General features: G+C 41.5%; 2 protein-coding genes across 9 annotated transcripts in view; one reads left to right on the top strand and one right to left on the bottom strand.

The window, feature by feature from the left end:
• Positions 1-3: 3 nt before the first annotated feature.
• Positions 4-1583, bottom strand: LOC105663348 (uncharacterized). The gene has a single exon (XM_012291639.2). The coding sequence runs from the start codon at positions 1305-1307 to the stop codon at positions 348-350; it is 960 nt and encodes a 319-aa protein (XP_012147029.2). The 5' UTR covers positions 1308-1583; the 3' UTR covers positions 4-347.
• A 378-nt stretch (positions 1584-1961) lies between these two features.
• Positions 1962-14077, top strand: part of exd (PBX homeobox extradenticle) — a 79848-nt gene continuing 67732 nt past the window's right edge. For 5 of the 8 annotated variants that reach the window (XM_012291807.2, XM_012291791.2, XM_076530448.1 and 2 more), the window contains exons 1-2: positions 1963-3755; positions 4354-4427. In XM_012291807.2, the coding sequence (XP_012147197.1) occupies positions 3523-3755; positions 4354-4427 (307 nt within the window). In that variant the 5' untranslated portion in view covers positions 1963-3522. Of the gene's footprint in view, positions 3756-4353; positions 4428-14077 lie in introns of all 8 variants that reach the window. The other 3 variants (XM_012291755.2, XM_012291767.2, XM_003699854.3) reach the window with 3 other exon arrangements.

Raw genomic sequence — 14077 nt, 5'->3', positions numbered from 1 at the left:
AACTCGTGAGCAGAGGTACTTATTTATTATTTAACAAATCTTATACATTTTTTCTCGTAACCTTTTCTTTAATATCAATTTCATTTTTCTTAAAAAAACCTTTTACATCTTATACAAAAACGGATGGAACTGTACAAATAGTGTGAATTTTACAATTTTTATGGTACAATTGCATCGTAGTCTTCAAATACAGATAATACATAATTTTATTTTTATGGAATAATCGTTCGTGATAAAAAAATTCGTAATATCGAGAGTTTTTAAATAATGAAAAGAAATTAAAACATTAGTAAAAAATATGTACTTTAGAGTAAATGAAACTTAAAATAGCTGTTATAATAAAACAGTTATAATAAAGACACTTCTTGCATTAATTTCTGCGATGTTAAAACCATGAGATTCTTTCCACGCAACAGACATTTATCAAATTCTTCCACAGTGGCAGAGGCATCCTCTGATGTTTTGTAGTAAACATGACAATATCTAATTCCTGATTTTGGTATCGTCATCATCAAGGACACAGCTATTGGGTTATATTTTTCAAAAAGATGTAGTATATAATGTATACTTAAACTATGATGAATGTTGGCTACAATCACTTCCTGTGCCACAATAACCATAGGCGATGATACAGAAAACTTTTTCTTAGCAATTCTATGACTTTGTTCTGCAGAAATTAAAGCTGGAATTTCATCTATGTCACCTAATTGTTCAAGCTCTTTTGAATGGTCTGTACTAAATTCTTGAGAATGTGAAGATTTGTTTAATACACTTCTTCGTAAGTGTTTTAAATGAAGATGTTTTAAAGATGGTTTATTTATGGAACAAATATCACCATCAATTGTCTTCACTGAACTGCTCAAACTAGCATCAGAGAAATCTTCATTGTCTTTTATACTTTTATTAGATGTAGTCGTGTTCTTTGTTGATTTCAGCATATTAATATCAAGTTGAGAGTTATTTTGGTATTGATTCTTTGAATAATCTTTAGATTCATTTCCTCTGTAATTCTGTGATTTTGTTTTTGTATTACCTATTTTTGTTTTATGTTTATGTGCTAAAATCTTGATATATTGATGATCTTTAAAACCATTGATGCAACGTTTAACATCCTCAAGGTTTTCATACTTTATAAAACATAATCCTTGGCGTTGACCACGATTATCTATAGCCAAAACTTTACCATAAGCAGAAAACATTTCTGAGAGTGCCGTCTTACTAAATCCTTTATTATTAGGAAAATGTATAACGTACGATCCATCTTTTTTTAAATCGTAATACTTATCGAAATCCATGACTTCATCCATGACGTATTTTTTATGTAAAAATTGACAGTTTTAAAAAATTAAGACTTGTAATTATGTTTACACTTATTGGTTATATTTGCCGCAATATCATTAAAACAATGTTATATGAGTTATTTCGCAAATTTTAATACAAATACTGTCTTAATTCTCGATGTACATCGAAATTCAGTCATGAATGAATTTATTATAAAATATACAGCGAAAAAAACATCGTACACGCAACCTGTACTTGAACTTTTAATGGTATAAATCACATAATATATGGCACACAAAGAAAGGCTAGGTAATATTAAGCATGATACAGACTTGAAGTTAGCAAAAGTTACATGCAACGCGTGAAACATTAGCAGTTATTCATTACCAATAAAAATTATTTTCAAATATACGGTATAAGATATTTAAATTATTTATTACATTAATATTATATATAGCAATTGAATGCGAAGGAAAAATAATGTAACTGTAGATTAAAAAGGAAAGGTCTGACATCTGCTTAAATTTCTGATATTTTATTGTAACGATTTAATCATTTTAATTTTATTATTAGGCCGTTCGAATTTTAACATCGTTTAAAACTTTAAACAAAAATTTATATTTTCCCGCGTTCTAAAAATGGCTGACCGCGTAGCCATGTTTCCATAACAGACTTGCGCACTGTCGTACTGTAATTTACATTTCCCAGGTACGAAGTTCCCTCATTTTACCAGGCCAGCGTTCGGTAAAACAAAATTACAAACAGATATTTGATTTTACCGTATTTTTTTAATAAACCGTGTTTACTAGCAGCATAAACGTATACGATTAAATATCAGTGGTGATGAGAAAAAAAAGAAGTCGAAGGAATGGGCGGAGTTTGCGCCCGCTGAAATATAGAAAGTAAAAGACATCGGTTTGGTTTTACGACAGTTTTGATCCGAATCATTATGGTTAGTGCATCGAGGAATCGGTATCCAAATATTGTTACAAAGATTCGCTGAGATTTTGGGAGGTTCACTTTACAGGTTAAGCGAACGCGATTAGGAAAAGCGGCGAAATCGCATCGTAAATAAAGTGGATGCGCACGCGGACAATAACACGGGAGAGCGAGCGAGAGAAGCTGATTGGTCGGAAGAAGAAGGGAATGAATCGAACTTTCTGATTGGTCGAGGCGGCTGTTATGGCCGCCGATTGGCACACGAACGCACGCACACGGAGCCTCGACTCGTACACGAACGCACGAACACGCGCACGTATCAGGAGCGTAGCAGTCGCTCGCGGCCGAGAAGAGTGAAAAGAGCGACAGAAACGGTCGGTCCGCGCGTTGCCTTGTAAGGCGGAGAGTTGGTGTGTGACGTCCGTGCGCGGATGGCTCGAAGAACGCCGATTTTCCTCAGCTTGTACGAGTATTCTTACCGAGCCGAGGAAAAGGACCAGTGAAAGGAGAGTGCGGACCGGGCGCGACGCCGACCGTCGATACAACCGCGTATACGTAAAATCCGACAATCCGTCAAGTTTAAAAGCTGCCGAAGGCACCATTTTCATCATCCCCCGTAGTGTGTATATCGAATAGAAAACCGCTTATTAAACGCAACGCGAGTGTTCCCAAGCTACGGACTACGGAGGTACATCACGAGCGCGAGAGGGAAAACGAACGAACGAACGAAAGGGAAGCGAACAGAAGTAAAAAGGATAACGAAGGGCATCGACGAAGGGAAAGAGAGAAAAAGAGGGAACTCGCGAAACGGAAAGAGAGACCGAGAAAGAGAAGCGAAAGCGAGTTAAAACGCCAAACGATACGTAAGAGACAAAGGCCACGGCGGCATAACCTCCAAGCGGATCGTGCCGCGCGTTACGAGCATCTATCCCAACCTCGTAGATCACGTTCGTTTTCTCGAAGAGTTCGGTAGATCGTTTACAAGAGATTATATTTTTGCAAGTGCATGCCTGCCCGGTGCTTTCGTATGAAGTGTCGCGTGTACAAAAGAGAGAGAGAAAGAGCACGTGCATGAGAGGAACGCGTACATACATATTTTCTTCGAGGTATATACAGAGAAATCGTAATTGAAGAAAGTGAAAGAGCGGGACGGTTGTTTGTACAGTCGTGTTTTTGCGCGACACCTGGTATACGATACACGTCCGCGAGTGTTGTGTTAACAAATTCACTCCTGCGACGGGAATAAAAAGAGAAGGCGAGAAAGGCGACGGATAATATTCTTAGTGCTGCAGTCTACAGTTGATGGATGAAACTGGCAGGATGCTGCAACACGGAGGATCAGGTGTTGGTCTGATGGGAGGGAACCAGGGCCAGGGGGCCCAAAATACCGCCGGATACGGTAGCATGGGACCCGTAGATGGAACTGCGACGCAAGGTCCGGACCAGGCCGTGGAGGCAAGGAAACAAGACATCAGTGAAATTTTACAACAAATTATGAACATCACAGATCAAAGTTTGGACGAGGCGCAAGCGAGGTACGGTCCCATTCGACATCCAATCAGCCGCCATTTTTAATACCCTAAAGATACATCGTTATCTTTGCAATTTTCTGCGTCAACTCTTTCGCGAATTCACGATTGGCTCATTATTTTTCACCCGTACGCGAACGTTCTATTTCCTCGATGATACGTTTAATTTTCATTCGATGGTCTAACGTCGCGTTCGTTGTATCGTTGGAAACTGTAATGAAAAGCAGGTTATGTTGATCGCCGCGAAACGTCTTACGACGCTGCGATACAAATTCGTCCGGAGGAAGTAAACATTATTTTTACGATGCTTCTCGAGATTTTATAGCTTCTAGTAAACTGTTGAGTGACGAGTATGGTAGGTGTAGCGATAGTGACAAGCTGTAACGTAGATTGTATACACGCGTTCGCGAGCGTGATAAGACCGCGTTTATCTTTGTACTATTGGTCCACGATCGTGTAACTTTGCCAAAACGTGCTCGCTTCTTTCGTTCGAATACGTCACCGTGTGCTGGTTCACGTTATTTTCGTATTCCAATCGCGATACACATTTTTTCGCTCAATTTCTTTTCGGTCTACGTTACACGCATTTTCTTTACCCTTGCAGGAAACATACGCTCAATTGCCACAGAATGAAGCCAGCTCTGTTTTCGGTTCTTTGCGAGATCAAGGAGAAAACAGGTGAGTTTTAATCGGCTTTTGCCTTCCTATTTAATCTCGCTCGCTGCGACGAAGCCGTTCTCACGTGACTGCACCTTGCGGATCGTAATTGCCTGCAACTAAATGTGATTGTAACACGTACACGTTTTATCGTGATAATTTTGTGAAATTTAACTGGATATAAATAATAACGATATCCGAATACTGGAATTGGTAGATATTTCGAAAATATTGTACAGCGAAAGTATCCGCTCCAGATACATTTGTAATTATAACGTGAAAATTTCTTTACACGCTAAAAAATTATAGGAGAATATAACACGAATTATTCCGAGAAAAAGAATGAAAATGTTTTACCAGAAACTTTTCGAAACAAAATGCACTTTTCATCAACAGCGTTATCGGATAGTATATTAAAAGTTACGTATTTTACGATCAAAATCGTGAACTGCCTGAAAGGAATCTAAATTTGTAAAAAAGGAATATCCTAATTAAATTTAGAAACTAAATTTTCGAAATTTCGTTTCGTTTGTTCGTTGTTAGTATCGTTTATAAGATTTCAAAAACGTATTGTTATTTTCTGCAAATTGGAGAAATCACGCTTTCACCGTGTTATTCGCAACATTCGTACCAAGCTGTGCCCGTGGCATACATAATTCGATTTTGTTTCGCTAAGTCACCGTCTCTCGAAGCTGGCGATAAATGACGGCCGATTAAATAGACGGCAAACGAGATAAGAGAACACTCCATAAAAGTACGATCACCTCGTAACTCGCGACGCTTACACGCGACTTCTAAACAATCCCGAAGAAAATTCGTAGATAGAGATCCGTATCTATACGCGAGCGAATAAGAGGCTGTTGATACGTTTTCGGTGCAGCATCTAGCACCCTGCAAGAGGGTTGGACCCGACCCCTGTACCCATTCGAAACTCGTAAACATAATTTTTATGCGATGTTTGGATTACTTTTACGCGCGGATCAAGAGACCACGAAACGCGCAATTATTTTTGGGGTACTAGGGGTGGTTTGGCTCGACTCGAAACGGCAGAACAGGAGGGGGTCGAGGCGGTGGGGTGGTGGAGAAGGTGGTGTGCGTTGGTCGGCTACCCCAAAAGTAGTTTCTCTGCCTGCTCGTTTGATGGGGGTGGTGGGGCACCACGCCCCTCGTGCTAAGCCACCCTCTTTCGCGTCGTTCCCTCCTAAAGTATACTGGGTGTTCGCATTAACGCGATACGATCACGATATTTTTTCACCCATCGTACTACTCTGCTGTGTGAGTAACACTCGACCGAGGAGCGGGAAAAATTGTATGAAAGATCGTGCAGGAACTTTATTCTTACCAAGTCCGGTAGTTTGCTATAAATAATTTGAAAGTTTCGAATGGCGAAATTTTGGAATTCCAGTTGATCGCGAACACCCTGTATATCTAGTTTCTTCACACATTTTTCTTTCTCGTCTCTCTACCGCTCTTGCAAACTCCATCGGTTCGCCAGTTTCCTTCTTTTCCGCAAGGAGGGTGGTATTGTGCTGGTCGAAGGTTCGACGCCGACGACGTTTCACGTACATCGTCCGTTGTATACGTTTCTTCGATAAAATTCGAGGGGGCGACGAAAGGTAGCCTTTAGTCGTCGAAAACGATGTTTCTTTTTCATATTTATGCACCGAGAAAGGTAGGAATGAATTTCTTCTAGATCCATTTAAACGCGTATAAGTTTTTTTAAAATTCATTTTCTATGTTAGTTGACTCGTGCTCGAAGTATACGTACGTTGATAATGAGCTAGGCAACGCACGTGTGTTAGCTATATCGTTACAGCATAATTGGAGATTCAAGGTTCTGGTAATTGTTGACTACGTATCGGTTGTTCGCAGTTTTACAGTAATTTTCTTCGTCGGAACATGTGTGCAGGAAATAACGGACATAACCATTCCGTTATGCACGCCGTGTATGTATGTCCAGTTCTAAGGGTCATCGTAATTTATTATTCGAAACTTGAAATCTTTGTTGCGCGTAGTCGAAAAACTGCTAAAAGAAAATAATAACGGACGAGCCATTAGACGGTGACACGTTGTATCTACTCGCGTATAACGATGATTAGGAAGATCGTAAGGCAAAGGAGATCGAGAAAGCGTGTAGCGAAGTGAAGAGCGTGAAAAAGAAGATGCACGCGTAAACAAAAAAGGCGTCAAAGTATGATGGGCTCACTCGAGCGGATGAATCGTTTTAATGGTTCTGTATTCTTTATGAACCTCTCTAAGTATACACTCGCGTTTACGCGCGTGTGTGCCGTGTGTATACTGGCATAGGTCAGACGCGAAGGTACGGTGAAAAATGTATAGAGGGTAGCGAGAGGGCAAGCGACAGGGGATGAAGAGAGAAAGAGAGGCAAAGGCTTGTAGCAGAGTTTATGGGCAATGGCTGACGAGGCAGTGAAAAAGTACTAAAACCAAGAGGAGCAGATAAACGCTATGTTAAGCAGACCGTTTTACCAGCCATTTAATATAATCGGCTCTCTCGTGGAGCTCGGATAACTTCGGATCAGGGCCGTACCGAGTCAGATTTCTCCCTGTTCGACATTTTTTTCTTTTTACTCTCTTGTTTCTCTCATTCGCTTCCAATGAACGTTGTTGCAGCTTGCGACTGACATTACAAACGTTACGCTTGATTTTTATCGCGTTCAACGAGCGATTCAACGTTTATACCTTCCGATTAGTTCGATCTTTATTAAACAATCTGGATTCGAAGGTATAATAACACTTTCTTGTATGCCCGCAACTCGAGACTGGACTGTACGTATAGAGCACACGGAAGTATAACGAGGATACGGAAAATCTATTTTTTACGCAAATTTTTTTACCACAAACCAGAGACGTATCAGGCCACTGTCTTACACCAGTGTGTAACGTAATCCAAACAAACACGACCGGTGTTATTTGAGGTGCTTGAGCAGACCGTTTGGTTTTCGTCGTATTGTGGCGCCAGCTTAACAAGTTTTGTGCCATGTGGGTCACCGGTGGTCCACGGCGTTTATTAAAGGCATAAAGAAATTTTGAAATAAAATGGAGGAAAAGCGTAACAAATTACGTATTCGCGATTATTGTAATCTTTACAATTTCAACGTGTAAAATGTTCAAACAGCTAAGTTTATTTAACGTATCGTATTAAAAACTTCCCCTAATGCCCACTTTTATCGTAGACGATTTCCTTTTTCCTTTTTTTAATTCGCCTAGTATACACAAAAAGTTACTGCACGCATTGCAACGTGCCGAAACAGTCAATGATTTTGATCGTTTTCATACGCGCACGGAGGATTTATTTTTAATGGAGTGCACTTCCATTTGAATATCTCTCATGGTGATTGATAGTCTCGAAGCGTTAGACTCGAGGCGACGACGATTTGTCACGGTCATACGAAACGGCTACTCTTCGGAACGTGGTGGTGATCCTCGAAAACCTGTTCTGGACAAGCCCGTTTAGACCGATTTCCCGTGGGACCGTAACCAACATCCCGAGAAGGGTAAGCGAAACGGAAAGAGAGCGAGAGAAAGAGAGGGTTCGAAATCCGCGGGATTTCTCGAGCCTGCCTCTCGGACAACCCGTAATCCGTTTTTTCTTCTCCATCGCCGTCGTCCAGGAGATCTTTTCTTTGGATAGCTGTTCGCAGCGGTGGTATAATCGTCGATGCCACATACCGTGGTCATCTAAAAATATTCTAGTTGGGTGTCGATGTGAATCCGTGACGGGAGGTATAATAATCTAGGAACGTTCTTCAAATTTTTCCACGAATAAACCGTTCTATTTTACGCGGTTATAGACTACTTTCTGTAATAACGTTGACGACAATTTACGAAATCAATTTCTAATGTCTAATGTTCGCGTCATTGTGCTTTCAAAATTGTCGACCAGTTCTGAGTGTATTTCCTTTGTATAGCTATTTGTTTGAGCGAATTCGTTACTCGTAAAAGCACAAATTAAAATGTTCATTTTATCAAGTTACGGAAACTGTTAATTCGTATAACGACATTTGTACCGCAATCGAGTTCAATTTGAAAATAGCTGAAATAGTTAATTCGTACCGATGATCGCGTGTGTCTCCGTAATTAATCAAAGAGCGAGTCGTTATCGATTGCCAGCACTGTTCTCCGATCGGTGGTCAGGTTTATTTATCGTTTGTCGACGCGTAACGTTCGTGTGTCTCGAAATTACAAGTTGACTGCAATCGGTTATGCAGTCTTTCCCCTGCTAACCCTTGCCGTTGACTCTTTCCGTATCCCCGTCAATTTATCGTCATTTAGTTAAGACAGGCCATCTACGGGATAACCATGCCCGATTCTGTTTTGTTCTACAAAAATGATAGAAGATAATAAGGCTTTTGTACATTCATTTATTAAATTCAGCTCGATATAACACGTACACGCGTGTTGTCTTTATAGCATATATTAATTGAATGTCTGTGGCCCACTTGTTTAATCGAATTTTTCAATAGCAACGAAAGGGTTAAACTCTGACCACCGCATTACACTCGATCCCGTATTTTTTTCCGGTAACGTTGCCGCGGTTCCGTTTCACCTCGCGGCAATTAAAAATCCATACTCCATTTGGCCACCTTCCAGCGGTGATTTCGTTTTATTTCACACATTCAACATCGTGTAAGTGTTTTTCGCGATCGAACTTTTCTCGAACTCTCGAATCTATCGATACGATTGTTTTCCCTTGCAGCTTGTATTCCGTAAACTACGATTTATTTTTATTATCCTCGTTTGTTGTACGTTGACCTAACGCTCTTATAAAAACATTCCTCCATCTTAAACGCGTGCGAAATTATTTTTAACTCTCCAGTTATCGAAAGTTTACGAAGCGACATCGATATCATTTTGCTACTATGTTCGATTATTTTTCTGATCCATACGAAAAATCCATTCGAACAGCGTGTCCGATCGTTTTTATCGATACGTTTGATAAATAAGTAACAGCGTGTTTTGTAATTTTCTTAATTGACATTGTGTTCTCGTAAGAGTAAAACGTACGTTACACGTTAATTAGACGGCGCTCACTTTAATTAAAGGTTGCGCAACGTTCCGCATATTTGTTTGTCTCACGCGATTCCGTTCGAGTTGCACGCTGCGTTCTACGATAGTCGTAGATCGAAACTAAAGGAATAATTTATTTCGATTATTTATTAGGACGCATATATACGTAGTCCGCAAGGAGGATCGACGACGAGAACCGGATGAAATTCGTTTTTCGATTGGCCATTCGAGTAGTATCACCGGGCAAAAGGTACAGCGTCGGTTTTCCAAGAGATGACGCTTCTCATCCCGACCCCAGTTGGAATGTCGTTCCCCTAGCTTCGATTTCCTTTTCTTCTTCTTATTCTTCTGCTTCTCCCGATTCGTTCGTCCTTTTCTTCTCCCTCTTCTTCGTCCACGGTCCTCGCATGCAGATGGGTTCCAGCAACCAAGGTGAACCGGCTTTTCTGCTCTCCCCAGAGAGAGACTCAAACTTCTTCGACTCGACTAACGAGATTTGTCCGATTCCAGCCTGTCGTATTGTGCGCTGATTTATTACGAAAACTTTTTAAGGTTGCATCGTCGTCGAGGTCCCGGTGTGTGTTATTAACCCGTGAATATCGCGGCGAGAGAGCTTTTACCCGCAACAAAGCTGTTTCACGCTAACGACGGTAGATACCAACAAAACTTCTCGATGGAATTGTTGCTCGATTGATCATCAAACTCGGTGAAATTACTCGTACGATCGTGGAAAGTAATTGGGGCGAATCTCGGCTTTCGGAGATCTTATAGAGTATTCCGGGCAGTCGGTTTCGTTATCTGTTTCATAATATATTCTATTTACGATCTCGTTGGTTTTACTCGTGCATTCAGAATGTCCACAAGTTTTGTTACGTTTGGATTAACTTTTTCTCAGATTGTGCTTAGATCATTCGCTCTAAAATGCGCCAAAACTTGTCGGTTCGATTCGAACGATGCACTCGCAAATACTTGTTTTATTCGTTCCGTTTAGCAGCTCGAAATGACCGCAACTTTCGCTAGTTGCCAATTAAACACGAATAAAGTTCGGTTCGATATATACCTGTGAAGTACTCCCATCTCGTCGCTTTGGCTGTTCGCATCGAAATATTCGCAACTTCCCATTTTATCGCGTATAAAATTACGCACGATTAAACGGTAGTTATTCCAGATAAGAGCCAAGTACAATATAATTCGTATAAAGGAAACTTACTTTGTCTTTGTAAGTTATCTTAAGTTATCTTAAGAAAAAAAAACTCGAAGGAAAAGTTATTAATTACACACTGGTCCGTACATTCAGCGATCTCGATCGCCGTATCGATCCGATCGCCAAGGGTAAAAGGGAGAAGATCCTTTTGCGAGGGCGATGACCATAACGACGACTTCCGGTCAGTAACTCCGCGCAATTAAAGCGACTTAAGTGCAATTCCGTTAACGGGACAGCAGCGTAACTGTCGTGTACGACTTGACAGCACAATGCTGGCTCGTTCTCTTGGATTTTCTTTTGTTCACCGTATCATTACTCCGCTACCCGGCTCGTTTCGTTTCTTCCTACCATTTTCTTCCCTTTTTCTCTCCTTCTTTCCACTCGATATCGTTCTGTACCGATAAATCAAACTTCTTTGGAATTCGAAAGGTACGAAGTATTTCGTATGTACGCGTCCTCGAATCGAAGTCGAAGGAAGCTTAAAATAACCCAACGAAGCACACCGTTGTTCCCTCGCTCCTTTACTTGCTCGCGAATTTTCGTTTCTTTCTTTTTCTACGCTGTTCGACTTGTTTTCCGAACAATAAACACCTACGTCAATCTCTGTTAAAACGCGCGTATATTGTATCTTATCTACCGCCAAGCATTACGGTAACGTTATTGCTTGATAATACAATAAGCTTTTATCAAAGCCTATAAATATGCAACGTGCTGCAGTGAAGTACACCGAGAGGTGCTTACCCGGGGCCTTTTAGACTTCGAGAAAATATTTCTTGGTACACTGGATGTATCTTTTTGCTACATAAATTTCTGGTTAGGAACTTCGATTGCGTGAACACATTAAGCGGTTGAAAAATTGTTACTCGTGAAAACTTTAGTTGATCAGCTGCAATGTAACCTCTTACGCTACATTTTGGTTTCAACCATTTCGAAATTAATTATTATTTGTTATAATAGCAAACAAAACGAAACTTTTACGTAGTTCGTTTTCGTCAAACTTTAGTCTCTAAATTCATATGCGAAACGTGTCACCTTGCGATACTTTTATCTCATCGAAACGGAACGTTTCGACATCGTTCTATACGCAGCGACCTAACACAGCGATGCGAAAGTATTCAACGTCTGTTTCTAGAACTTACCGAATTAATTGTTAAATGTCGCATCATTTTCTGTGCACGGTTATAATTTCTAGGATGATCGTTAATCGATATTTAGCAAGAAAGAAAGAACATAAACGCGCGCGAGATGTTCCGTTTTATCGGAATATTCGGCGAACGCTTTGTTAGTCGGCGCCGTTAAAGAGGCAAGAAGTCCGTCGCGTTGATTGGCGAAGGAAAAAACTCGAAAGGGTTCGAAAAAAATGAACAGAAACGATCCACTTGGGTCGTCGCACCAACCGATAAATATCTCGAGAGGCAAGAGGAAGGCCCCTTTGCGGAATTCATCGTGCGTGTTCCAAGCAGCGTGCCCTCTCGTCCATGAATCGGCGTGCAGGACGCGCGTATGGCACAGGGGGTCGATTTAACAAACCATACGTTACGCCACGATAAAATCTCGCAAACCTATAAACTTCGAGCCGTAGCTAGGTGCGGGTACGTTATATCATAAAAATCCAGTAAAATAAGCTCGTAAACCGAGAGACAGAGAGAAAGCCGGAGAAAGAAGGAAAGGAGAGAACGGGAAGTACCAGCCAGCCCCTCCCGTGTCCCCGACGCGATATAAGTGTACGCGTGTTTTACACGCTCGCATGCTCCTCTTCCGTGCTCCTCGCGCCTCTTCGATCTCGAAATTACTGTTTTTCGCGATGATAATTAATCTGCCTTAACTTTCGTTTATCTTGTCATATTCTTCTATACGGCGTTGGAATCGCGATTTATAGGGGTCTGCGAATTTGCCCAAGTTACGTAGACGACGTATCTACGTACAACACGCAATTGTAAAACAGTTTGCGAAGAGCACAAAGTCGATGCGGTGCGTGCGGCGACGTTACAAGATGCAACGGCGAACGGATAAGAACGAAATACGAGCTGGAGCTTCGTCTTGTCGTCTATTTTTTTTACAGGATCTCCACTTACGTTTATCCTGATTATCTGGCTCGCATATATCCGAGATGTTATGTCCTCTCCGGTGACTGTGGCGCAATCTATATAGACGAGAGGAAGAACGATCTTTCGAGAGGCTAATTGGAAGACTCTCGAGGGCTAGCGTTGCCTCTGGTGTACGGTGCACCGGGGGTCGGTATTCTCTTAATCGTATGGTAATTCTATGGAGATTGCATGGGGCGAGGAGAAGCTCGTACCGTGGATCGTTTAGGCCCTTTTTGTATTCCCAATGGAATATAATCTTGCCCTTTTTATTTTCTTCGATTCACCGCCCTTTCTCCTCCCCCCTCTCGATCTTCTTCGGATCCTAATCAGTTTCCCTTTACCTGTCATCGGTTTCTCCCACCGAGCCACTTCTCGGTTAACGAGTTTCTCGATTACTCGAGCCATTCGTTCCCGTTCCATCGATTCGCGTGATTTTCTTACGCGATTTTTCGTCGGTTATCGGAAGGCCACGTTCGAAGAGCAACGGGTGTACGGCAACAACCCTTAACCCCCATTCGATACGGTGCGGGTTTGGTCGCCGTTGAATTTTCTTATCCACCGTGCTATTTAATGGTTCAAATATATTTTCAACGTTCTATTCGAGCGTAAATTTCGTGCGTTTCATTTTCGTTGCCACGTTATAATGACTCAGCATTCGTCGCGTTACGTGTACAGAGTGCTCTCGTGCACGTGCAGTTCCTCACGAATTAGAATACATTGTAGAAAACGCTCGGTATCGAAACGTACGTTGTTACGTGTCTTACATACGACTGCGGCCGTTATCGTTAATTTAATTCCATTCCGATTCCGTCGGAGTACAAGATGACAAGCGAGTGACAGCTCGTCCTTGAGAGGAACATTCTACGTATGTCATTGGAAAATCGTATCAGGATAATTTTATCGCGGGAAGAATTGCTCGCGTGTGCAGCGCGAACAAAACTGCATCGCGTGCACGTTAGTTAACGAACCGACCGGCCGGGGTTTTAAGAGTTTTCGAACGATCGCTTTAACCCTTTCGTTATGTTCGACAAATCGATTTGTAAACCAAATCCGATAAAAGAAAGGTTCCGAAGCGCGAGGTAATTTTTACGCGGTAGTAAATCGAAACGATGATTACCGATCGCGATATGTAATCGCAATTGCGTCATAGTAAACGTGCCGTTTCGAGCGAGGCACCGTTAGTACCGTAAAGTGTTAATATTTGTTCCGTAAATGCGAAATGCGCGTTAGCCGATTGTTAGCCTCGCGTACGCGGAATAGTCAGGAGAGTCGAGGTGTTTCGCGACGAATATCGAGCAGCACGTAGGGAGCATAGATCAGCAAGAAAAGCACCGACAGCCGCGTACGCG

The sequence above is a fragment of the Megachile rotundata genome, chromosome 4 (assembly GCF_050947335.1).
Source record: "Megachile rotundata isolate GNS110a chromosome 4, iyMegRotu1, whole genome shotgun sequence".
NCBI lineage: Eukaryota > Metazoa > Arthropoda > Insecta > Hymenoptera > Megachilidae > Megachile > Megachile rotundata.
This window is presented reverse-complemented; position numbering and strand designations above follow the sequence as displayed.

Coding starts and splice junctions, on each gene's coding strand:
- LOC105663348 (XM_012291639.2), bottom strand. CDS start 1,307: ATGGATGAAGTCATGGATTTCGATAAGTATTACGATTTAAAAAAAGAT.